Source organism: Chroicocephalus ridibundus, chromosome 17 (genome assembly GCF_963924245.1).
Source record: "Chroicocephalus ridibundus chromosome 17, bChrRid1.1, whole genome shotgun sequence".
Taxonomy (NCBI): Eukaryota; Metazoa; Chordata; class Aves; order Charadriiformes; family Laridae; genus Chroicocephalus; species Chroicocephalus ridibundus.
Genome location: NC_086300.1, coordinates 7,162,313 through 7,183,750, shown reverse-complemented (window position 1 = coordinate 7,183,750; position 21,438 = coordinate 7,162,313). Strand labels below are relative to the sequence as shown.

The window sequence follows — 21,438 nt, the reverse complement described above, 5'->3', positions numbered from 1 at the left end:
GAAGCGGCCGAACTGGGTGGGGATGTCGTCATTCTACTCATTTCCCACCAAAGCTCGGGTGCTGATCAGGCAGGAGGTAGTGCAGCAGGCAAGAAAGGCTGCCATACACCCCACGATCACTTTAAAAGCTTACACGTATATAGCAGTTGCAGGAAATTGTTGTAACATGCCTTAAGTTATAAAATTACCTAAAACAAAACTAGTTCAGAGAACTAGCGACAAAGCCTTTAGGTCCCTTCAAATTCCTCTAAAAGATTTGTGCAGCACGGAACTGTACCAGAGGTGGGAAATGGTTCAATAATTACGCGACACGAAAATCTATGACCTTTAACTACGCCTAAAGTTCTGGCTTGATAATTGCAAAAAATGGTATTTTTCCAATGGCTTCTGTGCTACAGACTGGTTAGTGTGTATTTACAGTCCACATCTCAGGCGATGCAGTATCCACCCTCTCTCAAATACCCAGGCCTTAGAGAGGCATGAATCACAAAAAATATATAAGTATCGTTACCCAAGGCTCTGGTATGATCGCATTTGAAATGTTGTACTTTATGGTCATTTATGTTTGGCTTTTTATCTGGAAGGAACAAGTCTGGGAGAAGGAATACAATGACCTTTTTTTAAAAAATGAAAATTCCCCCCCTATACTCCCTCTCCAATATGTTTGTGGTTCAAGACAGAAGTTAGGCTTAAGGAAAGAATCCCCTTGGCACAACAGGGATCAATCCGATATAAATCAAAGCTCAGAGCAGGAAGTCTTATGTGTACTTACTGGTAGTCCCAAGACGGTGAAAACAAACCGTGCTTCCATATTTCACCTCATGCTTTACAGCTTCCACTGCTTACATGCAAGGCCAGGAAGAATTCGCCCCCTTCCCCTTGACACTCCAATCCTTCTGCAAGAGAAGCCCTGAACTCGCCTCCCCCCGCAGCACCAGGCTCTGATGGCCACCAGCACCAGAACGGCAGGCAGGCACGCTGGTACTCCTGCGAACTCCGGGCTTTGCTGAAACCCTCCAGGTTACGCCTCTCACCAGATTTTTGCCCAAGTTCAGCCAGAAAGATCAGTTGCGATTTTCTCTGTGACCAGAGATGTAGCTCAATTCCTACGTTCATTTGGGTACTTTGTGCTAAGAAGTCTGTCGTGGCTGCACAGCCCTTCCTCTTTCGGGCTCTGCAGTACACAAAATTTTTCCTGGCTTTCGGTATTTAGGCCCGAGTTCAGATTATTCCAGAATCAAGGTGGTCAAGAACTTTATGTGTGTAACGAATGCACAAGAGACTTTCTCGGAGGTCTCAGAGCTTAAGTGCACGTTACGTGACCCTCTGGGAATACATGAGATAAAGACACACTTTGCGTAACGCTGGTTGCAGTTATCCAAGGCTTCAGGAAATACTGGAAATTAAATCCTAGCACCAGGAATGCTCAAATGAAACATCCCTCTACCAGCAGCCGTTACACTTGCTACCATAGTCACTTTTTAGGGTTAAGCAACCTACCTCATTCCTTAGCAGAGGAGCAGCTCTCCCAGCTTTACAGAAACTACTGGAATCTACAAAAACGAACCCTGGACCATGAACGCATCTACTTTAACCCTGCAATACAAATATCTTCCACCGATAACCGTTCTTCAGTTTGGGCATCACAAATCATAACTAGGCATAGGGTTAACATAACGCCCTCTTCACCCACTCACACGGACAAATCTGAATTTGAACAAGACATCAAAACACAAAAAGAAGCGTTGGGGCCTCTGCCAAGTCATCTGTTGAGGAAAAAAATAATCTTGCGTTTGCAGAACAGAGACTGAGCTTCTAGGCCAGGAAAACACGATAACATTAAATCGGTGACCACGGTTGTTGCAGTTCCATGTTACGCGACTCCCCGTATACGCCAGTTAAAGGCTACAAGATTCATTTTTCCTATTTAGAAGTTAATTGTATCAATTATTTATCCTAACTATCATTTAACATGTGATCTTAATTAAGAAAGAAGAGACAAGTTAAATCTATTGTATGCATTACATTGCATTTTTCATCTAGAAACACTGAGTGACTACAATCAATAAAACCTTCTGCGGGTCTTTAAAAGAGCAACACAGCACGGAAAACTCTTTAAAGTCAAGAGAAACCAGGGAACAATAAAAATTCACAAAGAACAGCAGACAGTGCTTAAGCTTTTCTTTTTTAAATAGCTTGTTTCTGCTGGTTTTTTACAAGGATAAATTACACCTTTTCTAGTATTTTTACTCCACCGTGCACTAAGAATAGATCAAGGTAATCTAAACAAGTTTGCTTCAGCTATAGCAAAAGCCTCCTTGAATTTTTGCTATCAGAAATCAAATTTGCAGCACACGTTTCTGCAGACGTCTCCCTCCAATTAGAACAGTTATCTTCAGTCCCGCTCTCAAAGGAGGTTTTCCTTACCCTACCGCAGAGCGGTTAAGTCAAACCATACAGTACCTGGGGCAAGCTGAACGCGATGCTGCCAGGAACAACTGAGGAATGGGTTCTCAGCGTGAAAATGTATTTGTGGTTGGGAGAAGTCTTCACAACAACGTGTCTAGAAGAGAGAAAAGAAACGGTGTTTTACTCCAATATATACCCAGGAGGATTCTGTCTCGCTCCCAGTGCTGTGAGAATTGAGAAGAAACAAGCCAGCTTATCTCTGGTCCTATAAAGGAGAAAACCGAGGCTTGCGAGCTGCCCCGCGATGCAGGCACGCAGCAGCCTCTCACAGGAGTCCAGCACCTCCAGCGACGTCAGGTGATCTCAAAGCCCAACTGCAAGACATCGTACCAATAATTACTACTTCCACTCCCCCACCAATAGCCCTTTACTCCAGGAACTGCACTATCCAGATGCAAGAGAACCAAACCATAACCACAAAGACCAAGGCTGCTACATCTGAGAATCGACACCAGTTTCACGTCTCAAGCCTCTACCACCAAAGCATCGATATTTTGCCCCCATACAAGCTGTGATTTCAACAAGATACAGACGCAAAGCCTCTATGAGGATCTTGGTACATCGTTTAGAAGTTTGATGGCAGAAAAAAAACGGAAGGAATTCCTGTACAAAGAGTAAAACCGCACAGGGGCTGAGGCTGGTGCTCCTGCTTGCTGGTGACCAACAGATCTTGAACTCAGAGAGCACCTGAAGAGCAGGAACAGTTACAGAAACAGAACAATTCAAACGGGCAGGAGCAGACGCAGCAGCAGTGGCATGTGCCTCTCCCTCACTCTCAGAAGCTAAGCTGTCAGCAACAAAGACAGCCAAAAGCTGCTTACAGTTATCCCCAGGCTACACCTGGTAGCTCTTATCGTGTGACAGGCAGACTTCTTTTTGGCATAAGACAGCAAAACAAAAGGAAGATGGGATTTGCGCGCAACAGTGGCAGGGGTGATGGTGGAATCAGGTTCCACTTCATCACCTCCTTCACAACGGCCTGTACTTTAACCCCCCACAGGGTACATGAGGCCACCAACTCACGGTGTTCCCCTCTCACCAACCCTCTCATCCATGGCCCGAAACTAAGGGCTAGATGAACTAACAGCCGAGGCCCGTGCGCCCGGCCATCCGCGCTCCCGGCCATCCGCGCTCCCTGGCAGCGCACGTGTTCCACCCACATACACTCCGTATATTTTCATTTGCACATGCCCAGAGAATCCAGCGCCATCCAAAAGCAGATCTGCTGCACACGTATACGTTGGTTACATCATGTATGTATAACAGCTTCAGCCACACGGTAGGACAGAACATATGGCCCTTTGACAGCAGAGGAAATGTGGGCCCTGCCCACCCAAAACCACTAGACTTTAACCCAAACTATCACCAGCTTTAGCCCAGACAGACAGGGAAGCTTGCGAAACCTTTCCAGGAACTGGGAGTGCTTGATGGCACAGCAGGGTAAGAAAACACTTTAAACTTACCACACAGCGATACATACCTTCTCTGGCAGGTGGACCAGGGATTCAACTCTTCTCTGGTTCTGGCCCTAAATCACCCCTTAGCTGCCTAAAAGCCCAGCTGTAGGGACACACACCCTTCCTTTCCCATCTCCTGCTGCCCCAGGTTTCTGGATAAACCTGTTACAGGTGGTTTTCTTCACTATAAATCTTACAGAGGGAGAGCAAGACATTTAAAGGTGCTTCATGGTCATCGGGGAAGGTTTCCAAGGACTGGGAGAAAGCAGATGTCACTCCTATCTTCAGGAAGGGCAAGAAGGAGGATCCAAGGAACCACAGGCTGCTCAGACCCACTTCAGTCCCTGGGAAAGCGATGGAGCAACTAATCCTGGAAGCCAAACATATTACAGGAGAAGACAGTGACTGGGAGCAGACAGCATGGATTTACAAAGGAAAATCAGGCCTGACCAATACAATCAGGTGGACTGAAAACTGCCGGAGCCGCTGGGCTCCGCGGGCTGTGATGAGCAGCACCAAGTCCAGCTTCAGGCAGCTCACCAGAGGGGTACCTACCCCAGGTGTCCATACACGGCCAAAACTAATTGAACTCTGCATTCCTGAGCGGGGTGATGGGACAGAGCACGCACTTAGCCAGTCTGCAGATGACACACCTGCTGAGCGTGCTGCCATTCAGAGGGACTTCGACAGGGTGGAGGTATGGGCTGACACAAACCCCACCAAGTTCAATAAAGGAAAATGCAAAGTCCTCCACCTGGGAAGGAATAATCCCACGCGCCGGTACAGGCTGGGGGCCAACTGGCTGGAAACTGGCTTTGCAGAAGACGACCTGGTGTACAACGAGTTGAACGTGAGTCAGCAACGTGCCCTTGCAGCAAAGATGGGCAACAGCGTCTCTGGCTGTATTAGGAAAATGTTGACATCAGGCCAAGGGAGATGATGTTTCCAGACTGAATGTTGCTCTGAGGAGCGTTTAATTTTAAATTGAGTAGTAGATAAAAGAGAGAAGTTGTCCAGGAAGACAGGACTGAAATCAGGAGGTTTCCAGCACAGAGTGTATCAGCCTGAGTAATTCGAATCAATATCAATACACAACCAACTGGAAAGCAAGGTATTATGTTGCAGAGCGTTAGACAAACATGCCGGTAGGCAAAATACAAGTTCCAGCTATGCTACCGGAATACCTCACCTAGAAATACACTTGACGACAAATAGCACCCTACCAGAAGCAGCTCATCAGACAGTAAAAGATGCAAGATTAAAGCTTCTTAAAAGTGAGATGGATCCTGAGCAGTGCACTAAGTTTGGCTCGAAACACAGCAGTGACTGTAATGTGTATGGACTCGGCATCTCTGCAGGAAGAAACAAACTCCACCACTCTTGGGTTTCACTTCAAAGAAGTGAAATGCAAGAAAATGAGGATACACAGGAAAAATACTGCAGGGGGGTGGGCTTATCTGCAAAGATTTGATAGAAATTAGAATTACTACATTGGAGCATACCATCCCCCAAAAACATTTCCAGCACCCCAGAAAGATAGCAGAGCCTGCCAGCAGGCAAAGGGATGCCAGGAAGGAAGGAAGGAAGGAAAAAAAGAAAAAAAAAAAAAAAGAGATTGGCTTCCTGAAAGAAATCTCCATCCAAGTGAGATTAGGAAAGGTCAAATCCTGACAGGTTCTTGGAGAAAAATCTGCAAAAGGCACAGGAACAACCATGTTTCTTCTCAAGGACAGCAGGAGCAGGCAGTTTCCAACAGGCTGTAAGCGACCTAAGTATTAAGAACGTTCAAAATAAGGCAACAGCAGGGAAAACTAAATGCATATCCCCACACTGATGTTCACCAGGAAGGAGCTTGGGGAGCTCATGGAGACACATGGGGGAAATCTCAACCTCCGTAACAGCTTCTGCTTGTAAATGAACAAAAGGAACAACGAATCACCAGGCCCAGATACCTCCCGAGAGCTCTAACGGATGAAGCTGCTGCTCTCACTCACGGGTATCGCCTGGCCTGAACCCAGCAGAACCAAGCCATGGCTGTGATGACGGTTCTTAAGAAGGGCTCCAGACCGGGCCCAGGACCCTGGCGGTTGGGATGGCTGCTGGCCGGGCTGGGCAAACCAGCAGAAACTGTAACAGATAATATTAACCTGTGTGTCTGTTAGTTTTTACGTTCGTGAAGAAAGAGCATAGCTCTTTTTGAGAGAGAGGCTAATTTCCACATCTACGCAAAGGTGCCAGTAAGCGTCTGAACCGTATGGGCAGATATTCCTCTGGTGCGCATTTGGAAACCCACGTCAATCATTCAGCAGGGCTCCTCAAGGGCTCTTCAGATAACTAACCTGGCATGAGATAAGAGGGATGGTCTTCCCATGTCAAAGGCAGGAATAAAAGGTAAGAATAATTAGTCCGTTCTCAACCTAAAAAAAAAAAAATAATTGCCCTTGAGATAACCTGCCCCGGCTTCCTCCCAGACTGTTGTCCCCTTCACTGCCTAGCTGTTTGCAGCACTTGTTTCTCTCTCCAAAATGCTTCCATCTTGAGGACTCCCAACGTATGTCAACGGAACTTAAGACAGCAGAAGTTATCAAACCAACACAGTGCTATAATAATGCACTGCATCCCATGAACTCCTGCGTCACGGAGCAGTGACTCACGCTTGTCCAACTCGCAGGATGCAGAAAATGAAGCATGAAAAAGATCTACAGCGGCATCTTGGGGATAAATCCTCTCAGTGATCCAAGGTCAAACTCCCAGCTCTAGACCAGGAGCACCAAATGGAAGTGTTAAAGCAAAGCCCTTCGTGGCCCTGTTACCAAAATTATTCTGTGCAGCCAGTCACGGATAGGACGGTACAACCCAAACCTGCTGACTGCGTGCAACCTACTGCAGCAGATCATAGGGATGGCCGTGCTCAGTGTATCTGCAATGCAGCAGAATGACTACCTCCTTCAGCAGCAGCTGAGTATCGTGATGCTTCTCTGCACTCCAGCCTTACGCTTTTCAAAGCGATTTATAGCATCTGCTCACAACCAAACATATGCTGCTTTCTTTGTGAGCCCCGATTTCTAGAAATAAGCAGCTCTCTCGGGGAGAATCAGTACAGCGAGAATCACGGCCAGCGCTCAGCAGGCAAGTCTCAGGACACTGTTTCCCGCACGCTTCCGTAAAAGCGATGGAAGAGGGTTCCGCGAGTGAAAGGAAAGCAGCTGCTGCTGCAGGTCTGGAAGCTGGGTCCCCCCAGGACGTTCCGATTTGAGGAAATTAACATTTTTATAATGCATGAGGTACGATGCTCAGTTCAGGTATTTTTGTAAGTCAATTACTTTGGAAAAAAAAAAATCTACCTGGGGGAAAAAACATAATTTGAAGAGACCAGGACACCGCCCTGTCCCAGCAGATACTTTTGCCTGCTTCTGACTCTAAACGTTGTGCTCGTTTGGCTTGTGGGGTTGTTTTGGGTTTGGTTTTTTTTTTTGGGGGGCGGGGGGGGGGGCACATTGTTTGTTTGTGGCATTTTATACTGAAGTTGGGCTTGTGAAATCACAGCTCAATCGCTAAAGGGCCAGGACAGCTCTCCGGGGCCGCGGCACAGCAGACTGACAGCACGGAAAGAGGCAGACCTCAAATCACCTCGCTCCCTTGTTCCCCGCAGTTCGGAGCCACTCCATTCTCCCCAGCCTTAGCAGAATTGAGCTGGGCCAGGTATTTTACGCCAAAGCCCTAAGTGGATCATTCAGGATCTTTTTCAACATTTCTTCCCGTTTTTCAAAGCCAAGCTCTTCCACCTTCTGCTGCACGTGACGCTCTCTCTTTCTGCTGAAATTAATTACTTCTGTCTATAATCTACACATTGGAATCTTTCAGAGAGCAGAGTACAGTTGCAGCAAAGCAGGGAAACTAATTATCCAAATTGGCTTCTTTTAATACAGATCCTTTCCGTGTGGGTTGCACTGAGAAATTAACGTGTTTTCTCCCTTTCTCACAAAAGTGAAATCCAGAGTCAGCTCCTCTCAGCCACCACACAACCGTAATTAAAGAGTCCCAGTTGTTGTGCCCGCACCCTGGTTGTCTTCCCCTTTTGGCCTTGTGCGTGAAAACCCCTAGAACAGGAGAGAGCTGCTACTGACTCTGCTCAGCGCTCCAGTAGATGCTGCTAGGAACACAATTAAATGATAAAAACCTACTTGAAACAGCTCAAATATTCTAACTACGCAACAGAAACAACAGCAAAAAAAAAAAAAAAAAAAAAAGAAGAGATCAAAAAAGGCCTGAAGCCTTTCATTAAAATAGTGATTATAATTAGTTAAGCAGATCCAGTTTCTTAGCAATAAATGCTTCAGAGAAAAACTTATCCTTTTTTTAGTATCTCCAGTTCTGAGAAGGACGAACATTTGAAGTTTTGGTCTCTAAAGACGCAGAGGTTTTGTTAATTAACCTACTGTGTTCACCTTCACAAAGCTGAAATTCCATTCCACCTCCATCCAAATTTTGAAAACAATTCCTTTTCGGTTAGAAGTTGAAAGAGCAAGAGCGCACACTTACTGCCCAGACTGGAAGTCCTTCTCATTCACCACAGCACAGTTGGTTAATGACAGCTCGTCGGTGGGACATCTCGCTGCTTGCATAGGCTAAAAGAGAGAAAGAGGGAGAGGAAAAAAAAACAACTATCAAATAAAATGTTACTTTTCCTTTACTAAGCCGAGCCTTGGAACTTCTGGAAATCCATAAAACACAAATAGGTCTCATGAGTATTAACACACTCTGAGCATCGTCCACTGGCCCTGACGAACTCCTCTCTCTCATCATGGTTTCTCCAAATGCTTCTGTTTAATACAGATGTTTGTAGCCAAAACCTCTATGTTGTGTGAGTCTAATATACCTTATATTTCCTATCATACCTAGGAAAGTACCTAAAAATGACCTAGAAAAAGCCTTCAAGGCCAATGCTGTTAACCTGCTAGTGAACCCTGGAGTTCATGTCACCTCCCTGATCCCTGCACCCTGCCAGCAGGAACCAAAGCATTCACTGGGAGGCATTTCTTGCCAAGGAACAAGACATTGGGACGTTTTGAAAGCTGGTACGGCAAAGCAGCCTAGAGAGGGACCAGTTCCACTACAACCCTGGGTACCCCCATCCCGTAATGCTGTGCTGGGTTACAACCAGAGAATCATCCAGGTTGGGAGGGACCTTTCAGATCATGGAGTCCCACCATCAGCCCAACACTGCCAAACCCCCACTGACCCATGTCCCTCAGCACCACCTCTGCCCGGCTTTTAGAGACCTCCAGGGATGGCGACTCCACCACTGCCCTGGGCAACCTCTTCCAATGCTTGACAACCCTTCCGGTGTAAAAATTCTTCCTAATATCCATCCCAAACCTCCCCTGGTGCAACTTGAGGCCATTTCCTCTTGTCCTATCACCTGTTCCTCAGGAGAAGAGACCAACAATCTCCCAGTTAGAAAGAATATGTGAGGAAAAGAGGGTGGAATAGAGATATTACCTTGCTTCTTCCCTCCCTTTACTCAGAAAACTGAGATCTGAGCACATCCATTCCGGATATACACACTCAAACAAGGCAGGACAGGGCAGCACCAAGAGTCCGCGGGAAGGTGTCACTCTCAGCCAGCTGCTCTCCACCTCCACAGAATCTCTCTATAAAACTTCTCAAAAGAACCATCACGATGCAAACAGCATTTCTTACTCCACAGAAAACATCACAGATAGTAAAATTAAGTTAAACAGGCAGTTTCAGCCTATCGCTATTAAAAAGAAAAAAAAAAAAAAAATCCCTGCAACAAATTTTGTGGGGGTGTCCCCACCATCCTTTTTCTAAAGTCAAAGGAGCGATCCTATTTCAAGTGCATCTGTTGAGTTTTTCCCCCCCTCTGCCATTACTCACGAATCAGAAGCTAAAATAACCAAACACCACCACTCTCAGCCCGGGCTGCCCCATCCCATCCCACGGCAGCATCCGGGGGGGGCGCAGCAGGGGAGAACCAAAGAGAAACCTCAGCCCTTTCCTATATCCCTAAAAACCTCACCTGCTTCAGCAGAATTATTCCACAAAACAGTGGCTGAAAGATGAAAATTGGGCTCAGAATGCCTCTAGAAGTGGATAAAGGGACGGGAAGGCAAGATGTCTCTAACACTGGCTATAGACTGCAAAAATAACTTGGAGAAAAGCTAAACTTGACCCCCAGGACGTTACTTTTAGAATCAAAGCACGATTTTCTTTGTCAGATACAAATTTGCAGGCAGTGCAACAGAAACTGCCCGTGTCAACCTACTGCTAAAAGCAATTCAGAACGGATTTTCTCGTAAGGCATCCTTAAATCCCAGCAACGAGAGCACAAACGCACTGATCCTAACGCACACATCCAGATAATTTCCCTTGAGTTACCGTCCTGCTCAGCCTTTCTCCCCCGACCCCTTTGGGCAATTTGAGAGAAGAATCAGAGAAAATTCACCTCCACGTGGACCGGAGCAAGCCTGCCCTACAGCTCTAATCAACTTTATATGTCAGAACTTCACTCTTCTCAAGTGCTTGCTATTTGGAGAAGAACTAATTCATTATTTTTATTGAATAGTGCTCAATTGCCCTTGACCGATGTGACAACAGAAAAGGGTTCCATTTTCAGCCTTGAAATAGATTTATCTACATAAATCTCAAGCGTAATAAGAGACTCAAATATTCTTGTAATAAAAAAATACATGAATATCAGTGGACTTCTGACAACCTGCATGTTAAGGCTCACCATCTTTGGGCACTTGGCACAAAAAAGCATTCACCATTTTCTCATTTCTCCTTCCATTTGCGAGGGGACTACTTTGTGAAGGGCATGCCCCGATAAAACGCATTAGGTAGGATATTTCTGGAGAAAACCGAACACAGAGCTCCTGGATTAAGCCTTTTTACAGCACTAGTCCTCAACTGCATTTTTAATCCTTGCTGACAAACTGCTTCCTACTCGTTGACAGCAAGCGCCTGGCAAAGTCGCCGTTCTTCTGCGTTATTCCTGTCCGCCTTTGGGAACGTGCACGCTTTGCTTTAAGGAAATGCATAAATATAAAGGACTGCATTTGAAATCCAGCACTGAGTGCTCCTTATGCAAGCTCCACAACACGATAGACGTGTGGCAAAACATCCTTGAGTACCCGACACAAGAAATAACGTACCAGCAGCACCAGGACTGACTCCGCCAGCCACCCCAGAGCCCGGCACATCCCGCTTCCAGGGAGTCTGGCAGAAGCCCGTTTCTCCCTTGGCAATGCCCACCATTTCAGACCGCTTCTCTAATCTCTGCCATACTCTCAGCTCTCCGGTATATGCCCTCCTCATGCTCCAAGGCCATTTTGCAGAACTTCGATACATCATCAATATACACAAGTGTTTTTAACATAATACAGCTCATGCAAGACACGGGCGTCACTCAATGGGTGCAGGTTTTCACCAGCGTACAAAGGACAATTTGAGGAAGTCTGGTCACTGAAGAGATGAAGAAACTGGAAAGCACCCAGACAAGAAGGAGGAACACCCCTGCAGTGAACTGCAGGTGCTTTCTCTTGCCTCCCCTCACCCCAGTGTTCCGACCCCCAGACGACGGCTCACGAGGATCCTTGTCAGGGATCCCCTCGCTGCTGTCGCAGCAAGGACGTTGGCATTGGCTGCTCCTGAGCAAGCTTTTCTGGCATAAATGCAGCAGTCCAAAGCCGTAACCTGAGCTACGGCCGGAGGGCCATCATACCCCAGCGGTAGTACTGTCAAGGAACACTTGCACTTCAGGTTCCAGCTTCCCAGGACACCAGCACAAGGACTCCTGGAACGCTGCACCCTCTCCCCTCTCTGCCGCCCACCGCTCACTGCCTGCACTGGCACAGCACGCGTCGGGGAACCGGGGAAGCAAAACCCTTAAGGGCGTTTCTAAGGAATCTTCAAGTATATTTACACAAGCTAATTTTAAGCTAACTAGCAGGTTACTGCTGGCAACTAGGCACGGCAACAGGAAGCTCAGCTCTAGCAAACCACCAGAGCAGATCTTGCAGGTGACAGGGAATGCCATCTGCTGCAGTCACACTGCCGTCGGGACGAGTTTGAAGGTGACCCATATACATCTTCACAGGTTGCGGTTATGCCCATGTCCACAACAGACATATTATAAGTGTTGTGAGACCCCCCTGCAGCGCTGCCTCCAGCTCTGGGGCACCAACAGCAGAAGGACACGGAGCTGTTGGAGCGGGGCCAGAGGAGGCCCCGGAGATGCTGGGAGGGCTGGAGCCCCTCTGCTGTGGGGACAGGCTGAGAGAGCTGGGGGGGTTCAGCCTGGGGAAGAGAAGGCTCTGCGGAGACCTCAGAGCCCCTTCCAGTATCTGAAGGGGGCCTACAAGAAAAAGCTGGAGAGGGACTTTTTACAAGGGCACATAGTGATAGGACGAGGGGGAATGGCTTCAAACTGAAAGAGGGGAGATTTAGATGAGATCTCAGGAAGAAATGTTTCCCTCTGAGGGTGGTGAGCCCCTGGCCCAGGTTGCCCAGAGAAGCTGTGGCTGCCCCATCCCTGGAGGGGTTCAAGGCCAGGTTGGACGGGGCTTGGAGCAACCTGGGCTGGTGGGAGGTGTCCCTGCCCAGGGCAGGGGGTGGCACTGGGTGGGCTTGAAGGTCCCTTCCAACCCAAACCATTCCATGATTAGGCCTAAAATAGAAGAAGTCTTCTCTGCCTCCAGTCCTTCCCCTACATATAAACATAAAAACATAAACATGCAAGGAGGAGACTCCAAGGACACCAAAGTTGTAGGGAGGTGACTCCACATGGGAGGCAGCACCTTCTTTCTAAAGCACCCTCAGCGAGAGGCATCCATCATCGGTCATGCAGCATCCACTATTAAATCCATGTCTACTCGGAGGTCTACTCCAATATTCCTTCTGTTTACCAAGAGAAAAAATGAGACAACATGATGCACTGATAAATCTTACACTGAAAGGCAAACGTGAAGGACCTCACCTTTGGATTTATGACAAAGCAGTAACGTTGCCTCTACTCCTCTGCCACTGAGCTGATGCTAACCGTGAAACCCCAGCGCCAGGAGGCTCACTGATGCTGACATATTTTACTGTTGCAAAGTTAAAGTTGCCCCAAAGAGCAAACAGCTTCATAATAGAAAAATCACCATAAGATTGGATCTTTCGGAGATCTTTTTTTTTTTTTTGCATGGATTGCAGGGATTCCAGTTTTCCTCCACAAAAATACAGAACTGAGTTTTCCTTGCATTTCATAAGAGCTCAGCCCAGAAAGCAATGCGAAATTATCTGGATACTTGCATACGTACACAAAACGCACCTTTTCTCCTTCCAAATTTCAAAACAAGCACCTGAAGCAAAAGCAAAGAACTGCTGGTTTAAAATGTGACTGGGAAAAAGAATGAATAATAAAAATCTCTGGAATATTACAGCTGGTACGCTGTATTACATTGTTACGTGGGCGAGCACATAGTACAAAAATGCAGCTAATATTTGGGAATTGTTAAGGCTGATGATAGAGGAAGCTAAAGAAAAACATGTTTCCCATTACTCAGACCCCACAGGAGATAAGTTGGTGGTAGATAATAGAAGCGCACTACTACCTGTCAGCTGCTACTGAATAGAAGAGCTAAAATATTACATGCTAAGGCAGAGATGCTCTTCATTTGAAACAGCTTAACTCCTTTCATCTCCTGATCCCACCCACGAGATTATGGAACAGCTTCTAAAGCCGAGGCAGGTTTTGTTCTGTCCACTGTTTCTACGGGGTTTGTAAGACAAATAGTTAGTGTTGTACGTTTAAAATTTTCTTTTGTGTAAAATATATAGACATAGATATATGCATGCATGTATATGCATCTGTACAGATACATAATTTCTGTCATGCTGATGTTGGAAGACAAGCGTTAAGAAACACGACAACTCTGGATACTTGAAATTTCTGTTTCCTCTGGAAAGCCCATTGCCAGCTGCGCAGAAATGGGGATCCCCCACTCCAAAAACCTCTCTGGTAACAGCTCTGAGGCACCACAGCGCCTCCGAGCCCAGAGCTTCATCGCACAGACAAGAGGACAACAAGGAACCTGTACAGCGGATATTCTTAGGAAGAAAATTTAGTCCATATTTACTGAGGACCGAGCAGACGTGTGCCTGCCTGGTGGCTGCGTGGCAGCACGGCTGACTCGAAGGTGTTTGAAGTCACACACTCATTCACCACTAAAAGGCTGCAAATAAAATTAAGTTTGAATACTGAAAGGAAGAATTATGATACTAAAGGAGCTCTGAAGATAAACAAGGAACAGAGGTGATGATATGTAGACCCTACACTGTCCAGGACTGTGCTGCTGACGGAAAGCAGACATGCATGAAGCATTGCCCGATATAAAAATCCAATGGACCAAGTAACAACAGGATCCAAGATGAACATTAAAACCGCAAACATCAGGAGCCAGCTGCACACAGATGACAAACACTGGCACGCAGAAAGATGAGCTGCAGCAGAGCTGGGTCAGCAATACCCTGGGAGAAGGAGACAAATCAAGGTCTCCCAGCAAGAAATGCCCGAGGAGGATTATGACTACTGTCCCTCTACATACACATACACCATGGAGCTGAAAATGGAGAGGAAAAACAATTCCACACTAAAGGACAGGAGAAATTGGTATAAAACAATAGCAACGCTATCACAGCTACTGCCTAGCAGTGAAGACAGGGTTCCTGACCAGAAGAGGAAGCTGGCACCGTAATGGCCTATAGCGGGAAACAGTAAAGACAACACCAAAACTCCTCTGAAGAAGGCATTCAGTAATATTTATGAAAGGAATAACAACATGATGCCTACAACAGGAACCAGACTCGGCAACAGGAGGTGTCCCAAATGCTGTGTTTCTAAAATTAGCAAAAAAACCAACAAAAAAACAAAGAGAGACAAAAAGGAAGTTAAGGAAGTTTGCAGAAGGTTTTTCTGGACACCTCAAAAAAAAAAAAATTACTTGAATAAAGCTTCCAGAGTTCTGCAGCTACAAGAAGAGATCAAACACCTACAAATAACCTTTTGGAACAGCAGGAGTGGCAAGACAGGTTTCCTTTCCAGATCTCCAGTGAGTCAGAGCGCCCTGCTGTGCCCGGCAGGTTAAGCTCGCTGTCCCTCGGGACAGGCAGCCCTGCCTGGCTGCTCAGGACCGGCCTTTCCATCTGCTCCAACTGACCTCTAGGTTACTTTCCTGGAAGCTTTTATCTCCTGCGTTCTCTCTTGATAACACACTCACAAATTCTGATTTTCTTCTCCTACTAAAAGAGGAGCACATTAGGAAAGTTAAAATCTCAGAATTAACATTCAAATTTTCGTCAAAGCCAGGGAACTCTGAGCCAACCAACACCAAGACAGCCTCAGCACGGCGTCCGGACAGGAGCGAGGGATGAGACGGCACCCTCCTTCCCGCACCCCCAGCGCTAGGAATCCTCTCCCTGCGCTGGCTCCGGCGGCACCACGGCTGTGCCACACACACCAGCTGCTGACACGGAACCCCAAACGGCTTAAAATAGGGGCGAGGGAAGAGTTCGCATCACCCCCTGAATCACCCAGGGACAGGAAGGAAACAGGGAATGTTTTCCCCTGCACTGTTCCATGCCTGCGCCACAGGTAGCTTTCTCCTCCTCATCTGATAACAGAGTTACCTACACCAGCAAGGGAGGTCAAGCCCAACCCTCAGCGGGGTCAGCAATACAGACACCAACTAGTCTTCGCTGGCCGGTCTTTATATGCAATATACACTTAACACATTTTCTGTTTTCCTTATCTCATAGCAGACATGCGCTCCCCCCGTGGGCCTGGGCAGTAATCTAGAAATTACTTCCGTCTTAGCAGACGAAATCCACTTTATTAGCGCGGAAGTGCCTATCTTAGCAATGAGAGGATATTGCTTTTGAGGGTGGCGACTGCTGCTTACCCTTTGTTTGCAAAGTTTACAGCCAAATGAATTCCGTTCTGCAACGGGAGCTTTGTAACTCCAACACTCCTTTACCCAGGGCAGTTAAGACATATGTAACTTTGGGAATTTGGCCGTACAGTTTCCATTATTTTGCAATGTTGTCAGAAATACAATTTACAGTTCCAAGACGGAACGGTTTGCCTGATCTAAAAGAGCAAGAGAAAGAAAGGTGCTAAAGGAGAACTTCTACGAGCTACTAATATCACACAGCATCTATAATCCACTGGAACAGGTCGCTGTGCCCAAAGATGTCATTCTCCGTACCAGTTCCTTACAATGTGATCAGTAAACTGATTTCAGAGAGTACATCTGTACCTGGGCTGCTGTGCCATAAACTGGGAAGCTGTTTCCTGACAATTTAGCACAAACATCAGCTCCACCTTCCAATTAAGCAATAACGACCCAGAATAGGTGCATTTGTAATTAACACATCCATTTTTGGAGTGGATGTTGCCTCACGTTTCTTCCGCAAGTCAAGATGATCAACAATTTAATTACAGGGAATTGCTACTTGTCATGTTTCATCTAAACCTGTTTTAAAAGTGCTTAAAGGAATGAAACGTCACACAACCAGGTCTAAGCTGCCAGCCTAGGATGCGAGTCATGGGATTTTGACACATTAGCTGTGAGGACACCCAATGGACGCAAATTTCTTCCCATTTATTTTGAAAAGTTACCCAATAACAACAGGAACAAGACTAAAAATATCCCCTTAAACTTGGGATTTCCCTCGTGAAAGCCTGAGATGCTGCTATCCCTGTATACTTGCAGCTTACCCCACTGCGCTCTGGCACTAAACTCCTCCAGAACACTAATGTACCAAACGCTGCCCAGTCGTAAGCAGTTTGTGTCTAAGATTCAAGTATTTCTGTATTTTCTACACAAAAAGCACGCAAGTTGACACAACTCTAGGGCATAAATTACTCCAGACGTCTTGACAGACGGTCACTGCTTTATTGCATCCCAGGAGACTAGAGGAAAGCGTTAAATCTTTTTACGCTGCAAACATTTGACCTTCCTGAACTGAGCATCTGACACACATAGGCAGGAAAGAGCACACCAGTGCAAGCGCAGGACAAGAGAGCGCCCGAAGAACTATATATTCAGCCTTGATTTAACAAGCAGTAGTATCCTCAGTTGGCGCAAAGATGGAGTAATAGGATACTGCGTTGAAAGCTTTTCTATTAATTGTAGCAATTGTGTTCCTTGCTTGAATTTTTCTCTTCTCCAACACAACTCTCCAATTCCTGGAGGCCAACAAACTTCTGACGATGGCCAATATGGATATCGAGTCACAAAACTCTGGTCTCTGCCAGGGAACTTCCCTGATTTGACAGCATCCTGACAGGTATATGAACAACTGTGTCATGTGGAGACCACGCTCTGAACCTTGTCCCTCCAAAAAAATATCGCAGTTACTAAGATCATCGCTATCTGTCATGCTGCTCGGGGGTCTGCTAGCAGTCACTGCACCGGGGCTTCCTAAAGCCTGTCCCCTCTCTCACGCTTCTGGATGCATTTGGGCAGTATCCACCAACTCCCACCTGGGTCAAAAAAAAAAAGATCAAATCATGCCTCAAAGATCTTATTTTTAGTTCTCAGATTTTTTGGTACATTTTCATGTAAAGTCAGAAATCAATCATAACTTTATTTCACTGAGAAGTATGTCCTGCCTGAGGAGCAATTTAGCAAAATAGAAGTACGACTATTTTCTAAGGACAGGTTTTCTGCTGACTCAAGCAGAGCTGATTTTATGACAGAACACCCTCCAAATTTACAGGGAAGACATCTCCTAAACCACAAGGCCTTCTCCTGAATGACCTCTGGGCTCTAAGGTTCAGGACACAGAACAGAGGACAGGAAGAGAGAAGACCTTGCTGTGCTATGGGAATAAAATTTTTCAAAAAAGTAACATTTAAGAAATTCACACTTGAAATGATCCTTAAAAGGATTCTTCGATTTTTACAGATTTTTCCTACTAAGAAAAATTCATAACAAAACATAGTCATTCTGGCCTGTCCACTATAAGAGGTGTGACATACCAGCACCCCCAGAACGGGAGATGGAGTGGCAGCACTGACATCTCCCCATTGCGTTGTCTTTTTACGTATGGCTTTGGGCACACTGCTGCTGCAAAACTAAGGCAAGCAACAAACTAATCAAAGATGACAAGGTCAGATATCCCATGCTCAAACACACTCACGTGGTCACAGCGTTGTCAGAATTTTATTCTCGATAATTTAGCGTGGGATTTTATAATGCAGAAGCCCTGCAAGAAGGGCACGAGTCTATTGGCGATGATTTCACACGATAGGTATGCAGCTGCAGAAGTGATCTCAGAGATTCAGATTTAGTTTTCTCCCATTTCCCTAAAACATTGCTAAAACCCTATTTCGTCATACTACATATTAGGAAACACTAAAAAAAGATAAGTGATGATAGAAGGATCAGTACCACACTGCAAGAAGGAAGTAAGTTGATTCATAAATGTTTCTTTAGTTGCCTGATGACACCTGCATCTATGAAGGCTGCTTCCATATGTTAGCAGAAATCAGACTTCAAAGCTTTAACCCATAAACATAAAATCCAGCCCTCATTATTTCAAAGTTTCCACCAAACTATCCAACCTAAAACTGCCCCGGCATTGACTGGAAGGAGTACACGAGAGCACACGTTAGTCCAGCAATACCTTCAGCATCACAAAACACGGAGGGATGCAGCCTGTCCTTCACCACCCTTCCCATTACGGCTACACTTCTCAAATTGACGGTTGATTTCAAGAGCAATACATCTTCGGCTCAAGGCACAAGCTCTTCTGGAGGAGTTATGGCACAGTTCTGTAAGGCAAACCAACATCGGCTGGTGCCCGAGTGAAACCAAAACCATTTCCAACCCAATACAGATGTGAATCTCTCCCAAGAAGCAAACAGGTGAGTGTCTCCGACCACTGGGCTAATGGCAATACCACTCCAAATGAGTCCCAAATAGCAAATAAAGAAAAATTAAGGTTGTTATTCCATTCACACTACATAAAACAGCCAATATTTCTAATCATCATGAACTGTTATACAAGCTGCAGCTATTACAAGACTTTAATATTCCTTAAAGAAAAAAAAACCAAAACACTAGTGTCTCTGAGAGACACCAACATCCACGTTACCAAATCACCGCTCAGCACACGATTTCCTCTCTGAAGGCAGACAGACAGACCTCCTGCCAGCTTGCAAGAGAAAAGCTGCAGTCACACAGACCTGCTTCATCTCCTGCACCATTTCTCTATGTAGCTCTTCAATCTGGTACAGGCACAGCCCGTTCCGGATCAACAGCTTGACACTGGCTGGAACAAGGCAGAGAAATCATCTGGCCTTTCTACATCCCTTTGAGAACTAATTCCTAATGAGGTTCGAAGCTACAGACAGCACCAGTTAACTTCCAGAAGTCCAGTTTTAGTACAAGGGATCCACAACCAACTACGGACACAGCTAGACAGCTTTACGCCATTCCTGCTTCTGCAGTAAATACTGGCTGATGTCTTGGCAAGACTCAGAGCGCTGTTTGCGTGCCTAATGATTACCGCGCAGAGAGAGACGCAGAATAAATTATAACAGAAACAACCATTATTTCTAATCATCATAAAATATTTTTCCTATAAATTTCAATCACCTTTAATCACTGTCTCTTCCTTGCAATTGAGGAACCCCAGTGCAATAAAGGGAGCAGAGTAATATACCTGAAACAGCACTAGACAATTAATAAGATTTGGCTTATCGTTTGTCTAAATTATTTAAAACATAACTAGAGGTATAAAAGTTTTGTCTCTCTTCTACATCAGGAAAGTGATTCATTCTCTCGGTAAAAGAATACATACGCAAATCAAATCACATGGGTCTAATAAAAAGGCTAAGCTCCAAACTGCATTGCAGGACATTTTTTCAGGCCAGAAATAGTCACCGAAGCTTCCTCTACCCATTCGCCAGTTTTAACCACCTTTTAAAAATGCTGACAACAGAACAGCATCAGTGTTCCAGGATCAAACTCACCTGTTGTACCCAGGATATCACACACCTCCATCCTCCTACCTACTGTTCCTTATTTATACAGACAAGGATCACAATAGATCCAATGTCACATCCGGAACGCCTGCTGCTGCTGGCTCACCCTGACCTCCGCGCCCTCTTCAGAGCTGCTGCTATCCCACATGCAAGCTGGAAGGAGCAGGCAGCTCGTTTGTTAATTTACATGAACAGCATTCAACACACTGCAAGATTGGATCAAGCTCAGAAAAACGGTATTAAACACTTCGCTTAAGAACTCTCTTCACAGTATTAAATAATCTGATAATTCTGCAATAATTATATTTGTAGATAAATCATGAAAACACTGGAAGCTTCCTCGTAACCCAAGGAAAGCATCACCCACTCAAATTGCCAGATTACGAGGCAATTAGGCTCCAGTCTTTCTCTTAAATTTGTATAAATCCCCTCTTTCCTCCGCCAGGCTTCCAAGTTGGCCAAATAAAGGGACATTTTTTCAGGTGTTTAGTAGCACAAAAGCTCCCAGCAGCAGGAAAAAGTTCGGGCTCATCCCTCTCCTTCCTCCCCACACCCCCTGTCACCACCTCCAGCACTCAGGCCCTTTGCTGAGCCTTTCCAGTACACGAGGGCAGCTGAAAATTAACTCATTGAACTACACAGATAGTTTTCTCTGTCGACGCTGAAAAGGCTCAGGGGAGCAAGTGATCAGGGTGCAAGACAAGACCACTGCAGCCAGACTGGTTTAGGCTACAAGGAGTCTCAGCACGACGTTGATTGTGGCTAAAATGATCCTACCACTGATGAAAGCACTGGGCTCCTGTTTCTGGCAACAGGAAGCTGCAAAAAAGCTAGTCAAAACACACAGATTTCTCCTGGGTTGGCTGCAAAGGGTGCGATGAATCAAAAAAGGTGCAAGAAAGAAAGAGAGACCACGTATCTGGATCAGGGACAAAAGAAAAGCTCTTAACAAGAGAGAGACTGCAAAACATGTGATTTTTTTTTTTTTCCTCAATTAATCAGCCACATTTTAGAGGTGGCACTCGAGCAGATCTGCTCACCTGTGACACACAGCTTATCACTGGGCCAAATTTCTCACCACTGCTCTAACCTCCACTGCTCTGCATCACACCACTGCACCATCTGTCGATGCATCCACCAGACAAACCACAGCACAAAAAACTATGAAAAAAAGAATCCAGTCCCCAAGATCTCAATCGCTGGATTGTTTGACCAAGACAGAAATTTCAGCCTGAAGCAGAGATCAATGAAAAATGTGACTTTCACAAGCTGTTATCCAGCTAAGCACGACTGAGCTGATGGCAAAGAGAAGAGCAATCTTAACTGCACCTTGCAGCACTCGGAGATGGACACCTGAAAACAGCGGAGACATACAAGGCACTACAAAAAGTGATTTGACAGACAAGACTGTTCCTTCACAGTTTAAGGCCTTTTAGGACACTTGCTGGTATT

General features: G+C 45.8%; 1 protein-coding gene across 2 annotated transcripts in view; it reads right to left on the bottom strand.

The window, feature by feature from the left end:
* Nucleotides 1–21,438, bottom strand: part of NSF (N-ethylmaleimide sensitive factor, vesicle fusing ATPase) — an 86,288-nt gene that overhangs the window by 63,501 nt on the left and 1,349 nt on the right. For both annotated transcript variants that reach the window (XM_063354940.1, XM_063354939.1), the window contains exons 2-3: nucleotides 8,469–8,554; nucleotides 2,464–2,563 (exon numbers count right to left, since the gene is read on the bottom strand). In XM_063354940.1, coding sequence (XP_063211010.1) covers nucleotides 2,464–2,563; nucleotides 8,469–8,554 — 186 coding nt within the window. The remainder of the gene's footprint in view (nucleotides 1–2,463; nucleotides 2,564–8,468; nucleotides 8,555–21,438) is intronic.